Source organism: Hermetia illucens, chromosome 2 (genome assembly GCF_905115235.1).
Source record: "Hermetia illucens chromosome 2, iHerIll2.2.curated.20191125, whole genome shotgun sequence".
Lineage (NCBI taxonomy): Eukaryota > Metazoa > Arthropoda > Insecta > Diptera > Stratiomyidae > Hermetia > Hermetia illucens.
In genome coordinates, this window is record NC_051850.1 from 128669218 (window position 1) to 128682293 (window position 13076).

At 41.3% G+C, this 13076-nt stretch overlaps 1 protein-coding gene across 5 annotated transcripts in view; it reads left to right on the forward strand.

Annotated features, from left to right (window-relative positions):
- LOC119649449 (circadian locomoter output cycles protein kaput) overlaps nt 1–13076 on the forward strand; it is a 33820-nt gene that overhangs the window by 867 nt on the left and 19877 nt on the right. For 2 of the 5 annotated variants that reach the window (XM_038051599.1, XM_038051601.1), the window contains exon 2: nt 11940–12491. In XM_038051599.1, coding sequence (XP_037907527.1) covers nt 12454–12491 — 38 coding nt within the window. In that variant the 5' untranslated portion in view covers nt 11940–12453. Of the gene's footprint in view, nt 1–11661; nt 12492–13076 lie in introns of all 5 variants that reach the window. The other 3 variants (XM_038051602.1, XM_038051603.1, XM_038051600.1) reach the window with 2 other exon arrangements.

Consider the following 13076-nt stretch of genomic DNA (forward strand, 5'->3'; position numbering starts at 1 on the left):
TAGTGTCTTGTATATATTTACTCGCGACCCTACAATACATGGCAATGTCTGTATCGCATCACATCAATGGAGGCAATGCAGGCGGGGGTGTTATGCAATTTTGCAATCATGTGGCAGGTAACAAGTTACGATTATGATAGCAATGCCACGGCAATGTGGAATTTCATAACTGAAAGTTTTGCATCGTTACTTATGTATGTATTGTCAAGTTCAGGGATGGATTATTTACATACTTAGCCACTAACGAGTCGACACTATAGGCTTACTTGACAATGACAGCGTATTTAGAAGCAGACGGTAAAGATGGGTGAATTTAAATTGGAGGAAAATGTGGAACAGATAATAATTGAAATTCTGATCATAAATGTTAGTGGTGGCTTTGAAAAATTAGTAGAGCTATTTTTGAAATTAAGTGCCAAGTCCTAATCCATCGCCGTAAATTAGAATAATTTATGAGCAGTTTGTTGAATTTAAGTCAGACTCGACGTGTTAGTTATCCAAAGAGGCTATTGCAGGAATTTGTGAAGCGCGACAGCGAAGATAAGCCACTTATGCATCTATATTTTTCCTTCCATGGTACGCTTCCAAAATTGTGGATATCTTCAATTTTGAGCTAAGCGCCCTATAATATAATTTTGCCAAGTGATCGAGTGCCTCTTCGATCCCAAAAGTATAAACGAAACGCATAGAAAAAAGTGTCCAAACGAATTAATCCTCCTTCCAGAGCAAAGGATGAAATGAGCCAAAATCATTCATCAATAAAACCGAGAGCTTGTGTCCTGAGAAAGTTCCGTCCCCAGGACTCAATTAGTTAGGTCATCTTAAAATATCTGATTAAAAGCGAGAGGAAAAGCTTCTCGGCTTATTTGCTCTATGATCCTTTATGTCCTCTACCGACGCAAGAACTATGGGATCTGGTAGCAGAATCAAGTGGTCTCGAACTCTTTATAGGTTGCGTTGCGTGCGTTCAACGTATCTGTAATTTGTACTATTCTCAGTAAAACGAAAATAAAATGCTGATATCAAGAAAAGAGATAAATAAAGCATATATGGAGTTATTTCTCTCTCTCTTGTGAGAGGTACCACGACAGACCGACCAACAAAATGTATCCATTTTTATTTGGTTGGAATAAGTGTTCATTATTTGAGTGTATAGCTTCAAATATATTTCAATTCTTAAAAGTAGTACAGGAATCGCACGTTCCGTGAGAAAATGCACAAATCGTTAATCCGTTGTCGTTGCCGGGTTCGTCGTTGTAAAGTCCATCCTGTCCGAGGCTCCTTTCGTGGCTCCGTAACATCGGTTTTCCGTGTAGGGTTGTCAGCCCTACCCAATCCCCAACCTGGAGGACCAATTGGTACAGTTTGTCCCGTTTTTAGGCGCGGGAGACTCGCCTTCATCCTTCTTCGTCTGCAGCTTTTCGTTACGAAAGAGCTCCCCCCCCCCGGTCACCACGTGGAGGTGGAGATAGGGTTTGGTAGTAGAGCTAATGGTGTTGGTTCAGCAGGCATTTCCCAGGTATTAGGCTCCATCGTGGGTACCAATTCACGTTTCGCCCTGGGACCTATACTACCCTTTGACCACCTAGTAGTACTCGGCGCAAAACCGGGATGTCTAGAGTTCCTTCTTAAGGCATTCTTAGACTGGATACCGGTTGTTGCGCCGTTGATGATGGTGATAAAAGTAGTATAGTACTAGCATAGTCTCATGAAATGAAATCTTGGATGACTTGACAAAAGTTGGTTCAATTTCCCTATGCCGGGACCGGAACCAGCAATTAAAGTATCAGTAACATCGGCCCAGAGCAACAGCAGAGCTGAAACTTCGCTAGACATAGCAAACTTTTCCTATCAGAGCCTTACAGGCATCCTCCACAGTTTATCCTTTAGTAAAGCAGGAAGACTTGTAGAAATATTGTGGGCATTCTGACAGGCCATCATTCACTTGCTGGGAATATCTTCAGAATAGAAATTGTACAAGATAATATATGCCCCTATTGTAATAAGAATCCACGGGCCATTTTCTGTGTGAATGCCTCACCTATGGTCGCATCAGACATCAGATCTTTGGTGCTGATGCGCTCCAGTTGCGACGGATAGCATCACATCCATTAACGGAAATCGTGCAATACATAATCGAATTTGGGATACTCCCTTAGACGTTTTAGTCGAGTACGATGAGCCAACACGCTCTGAGCTCTCAGAGACTATAAAAGGCTTCTCCTCCTCCACACACACATGTACAGGTCAAAATCTAATAATAATCCGAAAGCTTAAGGGAAAAAGCCGCGATACAACTTTCCGGAGCTTGACATTTTTGCTGCGTTTAAACTATACTTTAATATCTTAAGAATCACATACCAAAGTTTCACACACGAAGGAAATTTGAAACAGCTCAAATTTCTCGCTCCCTTTCATTGCTCCATGTGAGTGCAATTTACGCGCTTAAAACTTTAAACTGGTTTTTCTAAAAACAACAAATTTTAAGTTATATTATTCCCATTCACTCTTTGGTGTGTTATAGCGCCTCAGCCACACTAAGAGCCATCGTTTACGCTTACCTGAAATACTCTTCAGCACCCTCCATGTCATCCCGAGACGCTCGCACTCCTTCTCTACTGTTCAACGCCACGTGCTCTTGGGGGGTCACACTCGTCGGCCATCTTGGGAGAATGGATCCATTCCATTGCATGGCGTAGCTCGCAAAGCGATTCTCACCCCTCCTTAAAGTGTGACCAATCCACTGCCACGTCCGCCTTTCGATCACAGTACGTACCAGCGCTAGGCCTGCGCGAACCACGTTCTTCGTTTAAGATAATGCTAGGCCAGCGCACTTCGATGATATAACGCAGACAGGTATTGATGAAGACTTAGAGCTTTTGGATAATAGTGAAGTTCACTTTCCAACTGCTTCTCCCATATAGCAACACGGAAAGAACCCTAGCACAGAAGAGATTCAACTTGACCTTGGTGTTGAAATAACTGTCTTTCCAGATGCGAAACAGGGCAGCGAAAGCGGATCTGCCGCTCTCAATTTCGAGTTAGCCGGACCGACATCTGTGTTCTTTTGGCTCCACGGCAGTACATAGTACTTTTTGCATGGTACCTGGAAAATTTTTTATTAATAATTTTCGAACTTTTTTATTTATTTAAATTTAATAAGAAAAATCAACTTAAGGAGAAAATTGTACATAGTACTGAAACCATTACGATACCTAATCGTTTTCGTTTCATTACTGAATCTTTGAGATTGTTGCAGTTATGGGCCCGGCCATTGGGCCAGCTATGATTAAAAAAACATCTCTGCAAAAACACTGGGTAGCCGCCATTTTGTCTGTTATTTGTAAGAACTCCCCAGTACTTATGTTATTCACATATTTTTACCAATAAGAATAAGTCAACTTTTTCAGAACCGCTAACAATATTTACCCCACTTAAGATCCAACAACATTAAGATCCAAAAGGCGGGTAATAAGAAAGCTCGAACTTTCAGCATATACCCTCGAAGACTTATATTTTCAGAAATTACTAGGATGTAACTACTTTTGTAATATTACCTTACTCTTGAGAAAATAAAAAAATTGGTTTCTCTTTTTCGTTGGTGTTGATATTTATTCTGGCAAATATCGATATTTCGGGAACCACTTGTTCCCTTCAACAATGCTAACAAGGACTTGGACAAGAGTAAATATCAACGGAAAAGGAACAACAAGTTTTTTTATTATTTCAGATATTAATCGTTGGAAACACATTACATTCAGATACCTTAATCTTCTCGTTCTTCTTCGTTAGTCTTTGTTCAGAAGCGAGATCAGTGTACGAAGTGATTGTGGTTTTGGTTGGTCTTGAACGTTTCCCATCGACTTCACTGCTCAAACCAATTTTGGCAAGTTGGTTCTCGTCACTGCGAATTGCATGTCTATGCCATCGAAACGTCTCTCTCGTATATTTTTCACAATCAGTATAACTTTATATCGATCGCGGATGTCCTTTTGGTGTGTTACGCTACAGATTAAAGAATGCAAAGTAGGTTGCATGAGAGGATCGCTCCATTTTCGCACGTAGAGGTCAATTTTGCTTTGAGACGCTAAGCGCTTGATAGTGTCTATGACAAGAACAAGGAGGAGTGGTGAGAGGACGTTTCCTTGCTGAACACCAACAGAAGCATGAAGCGCTTTTGATTTACCGGCCATAAAATGCCTTTCGCAGCGTTTCCGCATGAGTAACCGCGAAATGTGCATTAAGTGAGTAGTTATGCAGTTTTTGATGGCCCCCCCCCCGCTTCGAATTGTACCGATTGAAATAATTGTTCTATAATTAATTGCGCAGTATGGTTGTATAATTAGTGTAAAATAAACGCTTATATTAAAGCTATAGAACGGGTCTTTGTCTAGTGCTACGCAATCCAGTGATACAAGTTTAAATAAAGCAAATAACGTAACAATACCTTCCACTGGGCGGCCTTTCTTTTCCATATTAGAATTGATTATGCCTTTATACCTGTTAAGCCCCAGTTCTTTGCTTTCCAGAGCCCATGCGCGATGTCGTGGAGTTCCGTTCCTTCCCCCGATTCATTTATTTTATTGCTTCCTCGACTTCATCAAATTCCGTTAAAATCCGCTCGAAAGATACTACTACTAACTACAACTACTAACTTCTGCGCTTCCATCTTAAAGGACATATCCCTCTCCACCAAGATAATAACTCTTGGATGATACCCAAAAGAAAGGTAGGGCACGTAATCTGTGGATGTGACTGACTTCAAAGTTGCATAATCACAATTCGGTTTGCGTTCCCCATGTATCGTAGCATAGCTCCTTAAAACGTTCTCTCTAGATTCTCTGCAAAGCTAGCTTGAAATTTTCGCTAGCTTCTACCTCTCTTTGAGCTGTTTGCCTGGTTTGGTGGCGGACTGTTCGAGTGTTAACGTACGACAAATTGACCTTATTAGAAATTGCTCGTGGGCGAATTCGCGCTTTTTGATATTGACCTTATACCACTCATCATTTTCCTCCTCCCTAGGTTTCGCTTCAATTTTTACCATCTGTACTCTGAGTTTCAATCATCGGAACTGCTAGCTTACCTTTATTCCCCTTAATCACCCGGTGATTATCATGGGAATCGCCAATTAGACTGCCTGTAACACTGAAACGACAGGTTTCGCCTTTTCCTTGTTGCTTCCTCTGGAACCTATTATCCAGTACTCTAACGGCTCTTCCCATGCTTGCACGCTGTGCTTGTCCTTACTAAACTCGAACAGCGCACCTATTTTAGCTCCAAACTACTTGAAAAGTAGGGCCTTCGGGTCAGGACTCCGTTCTCTATGATCCTTGGTCTGATTACTCCTTCTAAACACACCGTTGCCCTTTGCATTTAATGTGCCCTCCTGCTTTTTATTTTTCGCTCGAAGAATTGACGAGCTACTTCTGAATGGTTTTTTAATATTTCCTACAAATGAAGTGGATGTCGAAATCGACTTCGCCGGTCGGCGACTTCCTTTGAGCCCATAATTTTCCGCCTTCATTAATGGTGTTCTCGATAACGTCTTGCTTCACTTTTGCGCCGACGGTGGTGCCGAACGGGATGTTGCGCAACGCTTCCGCTGCATTATCTAAAATCTGGAAATGCAATTATCTCAACACCAAGATCAAGTTGAAAATGTTCTGTGCTGCTAAGTAGGAGGAGCACATGGAAAATGACCCCCACTGTCACTCCAAGCTTCCAGGCCTTCGCAATGCATCATCGGAGTACGCTTTCCTGATGTTATCATAAACGAAAAACGTGATCGGCACACAGGCCTCGCACCTGTAGGCAATGTGATCGGAAGGCGGAAGTGGCAATGAATAGGTCGCACATTAAGGAGAGTCGACAAATGAATTGCTGGCTACGATATGGAATGGAATCCACTCCCCCCAAAATGGCCGATGAGTGGGTCTCCCAAAACCACTTCACGGCTAAGAGGGATTCAACTCCATGTTATTCGTATCCTTTTCTGTTTATCGTCGGTTAATGGATTAACGTCGACATAGAGGAATTGAGGATATCGGAAAGCCGCCTCATAGGATTACCCTCGAATATAATTACCTTATACATTCCTTTCCATAAGCAGAATCCGAGGGTTCTGGTTTGCTTAGAAGCGGTCTGCTTGAGAGTGCTTTTCACATGAGACATATGCTTTTCTTTGTGACTAGTGTCAACAGTGCCGGTCGAAACGAACCGCCCAACTCTCAACTAAGGACTGAATTCCGCCATTATGAACAGAATTAGTTTTCAATCGAATATGTGAAGAATCTGCGTCAAGATGAAAATCTGAACGCATCGATGAGGTGAACCAGGTGCGAAGGACTATTTTTAATGGTTCAACGCGACCGATTTGTGCTAGACACGGTAGTCTGCATATGACCCCAAATGCAAGTGACTTTGACAAAGAAGACGTACCTTTAGCTCTTGGTAATCAGTTACTCATAAGATACGAGGACTTTGATGAATATGCGTGTATCGATGACGCTGTTACCACATACGAAGAAACTGATATTAAGCAAAATATTATCGCCAACGGGCAAGATATGTGGTGACGTTGATAATGACGAAACCGTGCGCAGTGTTTGGACTCCCACTGCGCCTGAAGCTCTGGAGACTGCAGAAACACTCAACATCTTTGTTCAAACTAACTTTGATGATGATGTTATTAGAAAATATGACACTATAGAACACAAATCGGTTACAAACAAATGAAAATTACAGACGTTTCAAGACAATAAATACATACTTAATGGATTTATAAAAAAATACACAATTCTTTCTCTGATTTATAAAAGACGGATACATATGTATGCGCAATGGTCAATTTTCATTAAGATTTTCTATAAATACGCGTGTCAATAGTGGTTTCATTTTCATAGGAAATACCTATAAAAACAAGTCGGGAAACCGGAAGCTAGACCCTTCAGGTACGAAAGGTTTTGTGTATTTCTTAATACGTAGCACGTAATATATGCCATGCTATTAACATAGTATGCTGGTCCCAAGTCCAGATAAAGGAGGAGGGTTTGAGGCAACGTACTCTGTACTATCCTCAGTAAAACAAAAATAAAATGCTGAGATCAGGGAAAGAGATAAATAGAGTATAGTTGGAGTTATTCTACTATGCTAAAACCTACCTGATCTTTCCTGGTGACAGGCCCCGCGACAGGTCGACCAAGAAAATGCATCTAATGTCGTTACAAACATGATGATCGGATTGAGTCACAAGCCTCGGAGAAATGCTAGGGCGTTCACCTCAGTCGACGCTGCAGGACGGGCCCCGGTCCTGTCGAGAAATGGGCAAGGGTTCTTGACGCATGGACGGCGTCAGAACGTAAGCAAGTTAGTCCGCACACAACGAACAAAACAAATACGTGTCTGCACGCTAAATGTTGGTACCCTAACTGGAAAGACCGAGGAACTCGCAAGAGCCCTTTGGAAAAGGCGCATTGATATCTGCGCTCTGCAAGAAACCCGATGGTCTGGTGCCAAAAGCTGCGACATTGAACGCGAACGCGGTAAAAGTGGCTACAAACTTCTCTATTTTGGTAACCCACACATTCAATATGGTGTTGGCATTGCCATCTTAGAGGGTTTCCATGATGCCATTAAAAAAGTCGAACGATTTGATGATCCGCTGATGAAGATCACCATTATATCAGCTGATCGCACTATTCACTTCTTCACCGCGTATGCACCACAGACAGGTCGACATGATGCCGAGAAAGATGCCTTTTGCCAACTTCTCGATGAAAATACTCGTCACGTGCCTGCTGACGATTATATAATCATTGCCGGCGACCTTAAAGGTCATGTGGGTGAAAAGGCAGACGGTAACAGGTGCCATGGGGGAAAGGGGTTCGGAGCGCGCAATGAGGGTTTCGAGCGTACAATCGATTTTGCGAACACACATGGCCTTGTACTTATGAATACATGGTTCATCAAATGATTGTCTCATCTTCCTACATTTTATAGTGGGAACAGTAAAATGAAAATCGACTATATCCTCATAGGACGCCAACATTTTACCACTGTCACTGATTGCAAAGTCGTTCCCTATGAGACCATCGCACCTCAACATCGGCCATTGATTGCCGTCCTGCGAATTAAGCTACCGATAAAACAGCGTGAGGAACGCACTGGCCCGTGCATTAAATGGTGGCGATTTGGTGAGAAGAAAGAAGAAACGGTCTCACTCACATGATTGCCGACCATTACGAATGTGGTAGAATCATGGAACCAAATGAAAAACACGATCCACAAAGCGGCCTCTGCAACCCTCAGGGTCACCAAGCCGGGTAAGCGGTACATCAGCCGAGATACTTGGCTTTGGAATGATGATGTTGAAATGAAGGTCCGTGAAAAGAAACGCCTCTACCACAAATTTCCCGACGATAAAACGCCTGCCAATTGGCAAATTTATAAGAATGCCAACCGGGAAGCAAAGAAAGCGGTCGCTGTCACCCGAGCGAACCATTTCAAAAATCTTTACGATAAACTGGACACTCGGGATGACGAGAGAGATCTGTATCGACTTGCTAAAAGCCGCAATTAACGCACACAGGATATCGAACACTTCTGTTGCGTTAATGACAAGAACGGTACTTTGCTTACCAACCGTCGAGCCGCAACGGATAGATGGCGAGAATACTCCGAGCAGATTTCAACTGAAGAATTTGCTCATCCTTCACTTCCACAATCATTGCCGACATTTGGAGCAGTTCCACCAGTCAGCGCAACTGAAGTCGAGGAGGCAATAAAACAAATGAAATCGGGGAACGCAACAGGACCTGACGACATCGCATCTGAGCTCTGGAAAGCGAAGAGCTGGGACTCAACACTGTGGCTCAGTGAATTCTTTAACCGGGTTATCCAGGAAGGAAGAACACCATCTGATTGGCAAGAAAGTACCAAGAAGATTTTTGAACGTATTCTTGACAACCGTATTCGCGAAATAACCGTGGATCAAGCCGGATTTGTCAAGAACTGCTGAACTACTGGCGCAATACACGCTGCGTGGTTACTCACGGAGAAACACCGTGAAAAGCATCGCCCTCTTTACATTGCCTTTCTGGATCTAGAGAAAGCGTTTGACCGTGTACCACACGAACTCATCTGGTATGCTTTACGACAACACTTCGTGCCAGAAGAACTCGTGCGCTGGGTTCAATTGCTCTACCACGATCCGAAAAGTGAAGTTCGAAGTATGGCGGGTGTATCAAAACCGCTTCGTGTCTCTTTTGGTGTTCATCAAGGAAGTGCCCTCTCACCACTCCTCTTTGTTCTTGTTATGGACACCGTCACACGGGATATCCAACGTCTAGCGCCCTACACACTGCTTTATGCAGATGATGTTTTCCTAGCATCTGATAGCAAAAATGATATCGAGCAACTTGTTCAGTAGTGGAATGATCGCCTCATGCAACACGGTCTCAGATTGAATTTAAACAAAACTGAGTTTTTGACGACCAATCCCCATGAAACAGGCAAAATCAATGTCAGTGGCAGTGATCTGCCCAGAACTGAGCGATTTAAATACCTCGGGTCAACGCTATCAGCCAATGGAGAACTGCGTTATGAAATCGCTTCACGCATTAACGCAACCTGGAAGAAGTGGCGTTCCACAACTGGTGTTCTTTGTGATCGACGTATGAACGAACGTCTCAAATCTAAAATTTACAGCAATGTCGTCCGTCCAGTCGCTCTCTATGGTTCTGAGTGTTAGCCGACTATAAAAGACGATGAACGGCGTCTTGCGGTAATGGAAACGAAGATCACATCCAAATGAGGATATCCGGGATCGTTATGGGGTTGCACCGATCGTGGAAAAGTTGCGAGAGAGACGTCTTCGTGGTATGGTCACGCAATTCGTGCCAACGAGGATTCACTTGCCAAGATTGGTCTGGGGGTTTAAAAGCCTCGAGATTGCACCCAGATCAGGCATTCGACAGAGCCAAATGGCGAAGCCGATCACGACGAGCCGACCTCGTTTGTGAACGGGAGAAGATTATATGAGGCTTATCAAAGTCTTGAATTTGCAAAGAAGCAACAACTTTGATGTATTATAACTTTGTTAGTAATAGTGCGATTTCCACGAAACTTGGTAAGATCATGCTCTATATTATAGCCTATATTACTGCACGTGGTGCTAGGGTGAACTTAAGGGGGTTTTGCACCCAATTACTAAAAAGTATAGTAATATACTATTATTAGCTTTATTTGAACAGATATCGGTATGGAAGGCATTTCGGAGACCAGGCACCATATAGTGGCAGCCTCCTGATTTTTTTCTGATTTTCCAGTTGGGTAGTTTCTGAGAATGGCCCCCTTGAAGAAATGATCACTTTCAACCCCTCCCCACTCCCCACCTTTCTAACAAATGCCAAAACTAACTTTGAAAAGTACCAATCGAGACCTTTAATTTGATACCCCACAAGATTATATTTGTTGAAAAAAAAATTTACATCCTCCTTTTGCATCTTTGGGGACTCACCCTCTTAAATTCGACGCAAAACGATTGTAACTCACTGTATGCGTGAGCGTTCACAGTTCCCACCGTTCTATCAAATTTGGTGTCAATCGCTATAACCGTCTCTGATAAAAATGCGTGTGACGGACAGACAGACAGACAGTAAACCGATTTTAATAAGGTTTTGTGTTTACATAGAATGGCAAAATCATTAGGGTCGCGACTCAAATAAAAACAAGAAGAGTGCAGTATTCTCAAGACCTCTTGAACCCAAGGACAGCACATTTGCATCCCTTGGTTATTCCGGATGTCCCAAACAGAAACCATGTTCCCACACCCATAGCAAGCTTGATTTATGCAGTCGCTTTGTGCGCCGTTCGGTTAGCGCGACCAGATTTCGCCGGTCCTTTCAAAGTCGTTCTATCCGGATTCTACTGTATGGTGAATAGGTAGAGTCATCATTTCAGAAGTGAAATAAACAAAATTAGGAATTTTGCAAATGTATTATGATCCTGCATTGCAAAGATTTCCATATACAAAAGCCTCAGATAAATCTTTCGTCGTTAATTTTTTTTTCGATCGATCAATTAGTCATTAGGACGTAGGTGAAAGGTGAGATTTCATTTCAGGTTAGTAGTATGTAATTGATATCTAATTTGACAGAAATCAATTACTGGAAATTGGAATATACCTAAAGATGATTTTACTCTACGCCCAGTTTTCTCTTTGTACATTGAATGGAAAAATATATTCAAAGTGTGAAAAATAAACTTTTAGAATTAATAAACGTGTCCTATTTTCGTTACAGTGGTAAGACTCAGGTATCTATCCATCTATCCATCTATCAAGCCTGAACTATCAATAAAGTAACATTACAAAGGCTCTCTCTCCAAAGGAAGTGGAAAACTGCCGTTCATATATTCTTGGCAGAAATCTAGTCCTTAGGAGTTTAGTTATTCAAATTTTATCAACTGCCTGCAAAAATTGGTAGATCCACGATTTTTTTTGTAGGCAACCAGTCATTATAATAAATAACACAAACCAGGATGCCATACATGGTTATATTCACGAAATGTTTTAAATCAGGCAAGCTTATATTCCAATTCCTTTCTTCTTTCTCCTGACGATAAATTTGGACGATTCACTTCTCAACGTCGATTTGCGGAAAGATACCCGTCGGGAAATCGGCTGCCATGACTACGATATATTTTTTCGTATTCGTCTCCCACCTGTTACGAGTTGCAAATATCTAACATACATTGAGTAGCTGCTCCTGGCCGTACAATAGTTGTATCCTGCTGGTTGTGTTTATTTCCACTCGGACTTCTGGTATTGGGTTGACGACTCACACTAGATTTCATCCGTTCTTATACAAAGTTGGGAGTTTGCGCATTTTAACGTTACGCAACTGTAATCAAATTTTCGCATCGATTTAATACAATTACAGTTCGGTTCACCGTAGACCGTTGGCACGTATATAATCGTTCCAATCAGTGAATCCTTAGAAAAAATAATTAAAGTGAATTTAAATTAGTAAATTGAAAAACATATTTTTTTTCAAGTATATTATTGACTTTTATTGAAAAGTTTTATAATAGCTAAAAAACAATATGGTGAAGAAAGTAAATTCCGGAACCGTTTCCTATTATAGTGAAAAGTTTTGCTTAGTGTTAATATTTTTGAACACGTAAAATGTGAGATTTGCGAGTGAACACCAACATATCGCAGAATTTATTGATAGTAATCAATTTCTGTTTATGTTAATTAAAACATAAGAGCTTGAATCAATAGAACTTTATAGAATTGGGTGCACTTGCGTTGCAGCTCCTGGCAGGGGTTGCCTGTTGCTGGTCATTAGCTCAACTTTCTACCAAACGTGGAAATTCATATAGATCTGAGTCGAACGCTGTTGCCTATACAATTTGACCTGTTGCTACAGGCCTGTTGCTGAAGCCGAAAGAATGGATGATGATACCGATGAAAAGGATGATTCAAAAAGGTTTGTAAATTATATCATATATATATTTTTCTCGCTCTATTAGAAGCGTATGTGTACAAAGTGGTTGATTTATTGCTTTGCATTGCATTGATCAGTTTCTTTATGTCGTATAAAATATTCAATAATGTGTTTGTTATGTTTAATTGAAACTTCTAGCCGTACTGTTTATTTGATTTATCTAATCATGACATTTTCTTCTAAACTATAGACTTTTCTAAATAAAACCATTCACATTCACTTCACATTTAAAATTAAAAAAAAATTAAAAAACAAATAAATTGAAGGTGGCTCCTCCCTGGATTGGTTTTTAAAAATATTTAATTGATTTTAATTAATAACAAAATAAACTGCCAAGCGCGTTGCCAAACCCTTTATCTTTCCTTAAAGGTACATACTTTTTTTTTAAATTTTTGGTAGCTGTTGTAGTATCTGCAGCATCGCAGCGGGTGCATAAGTACCCCGGTTATCCTCCTTCTAATTTCCTTCTTACATCATATAATATCAAAAGCACTAAAGTTTTCTCAATATAAGGGATCACAAAATTTTTCCATCTTTTCAATTTTTCGAAAACCTATTTAAATATTT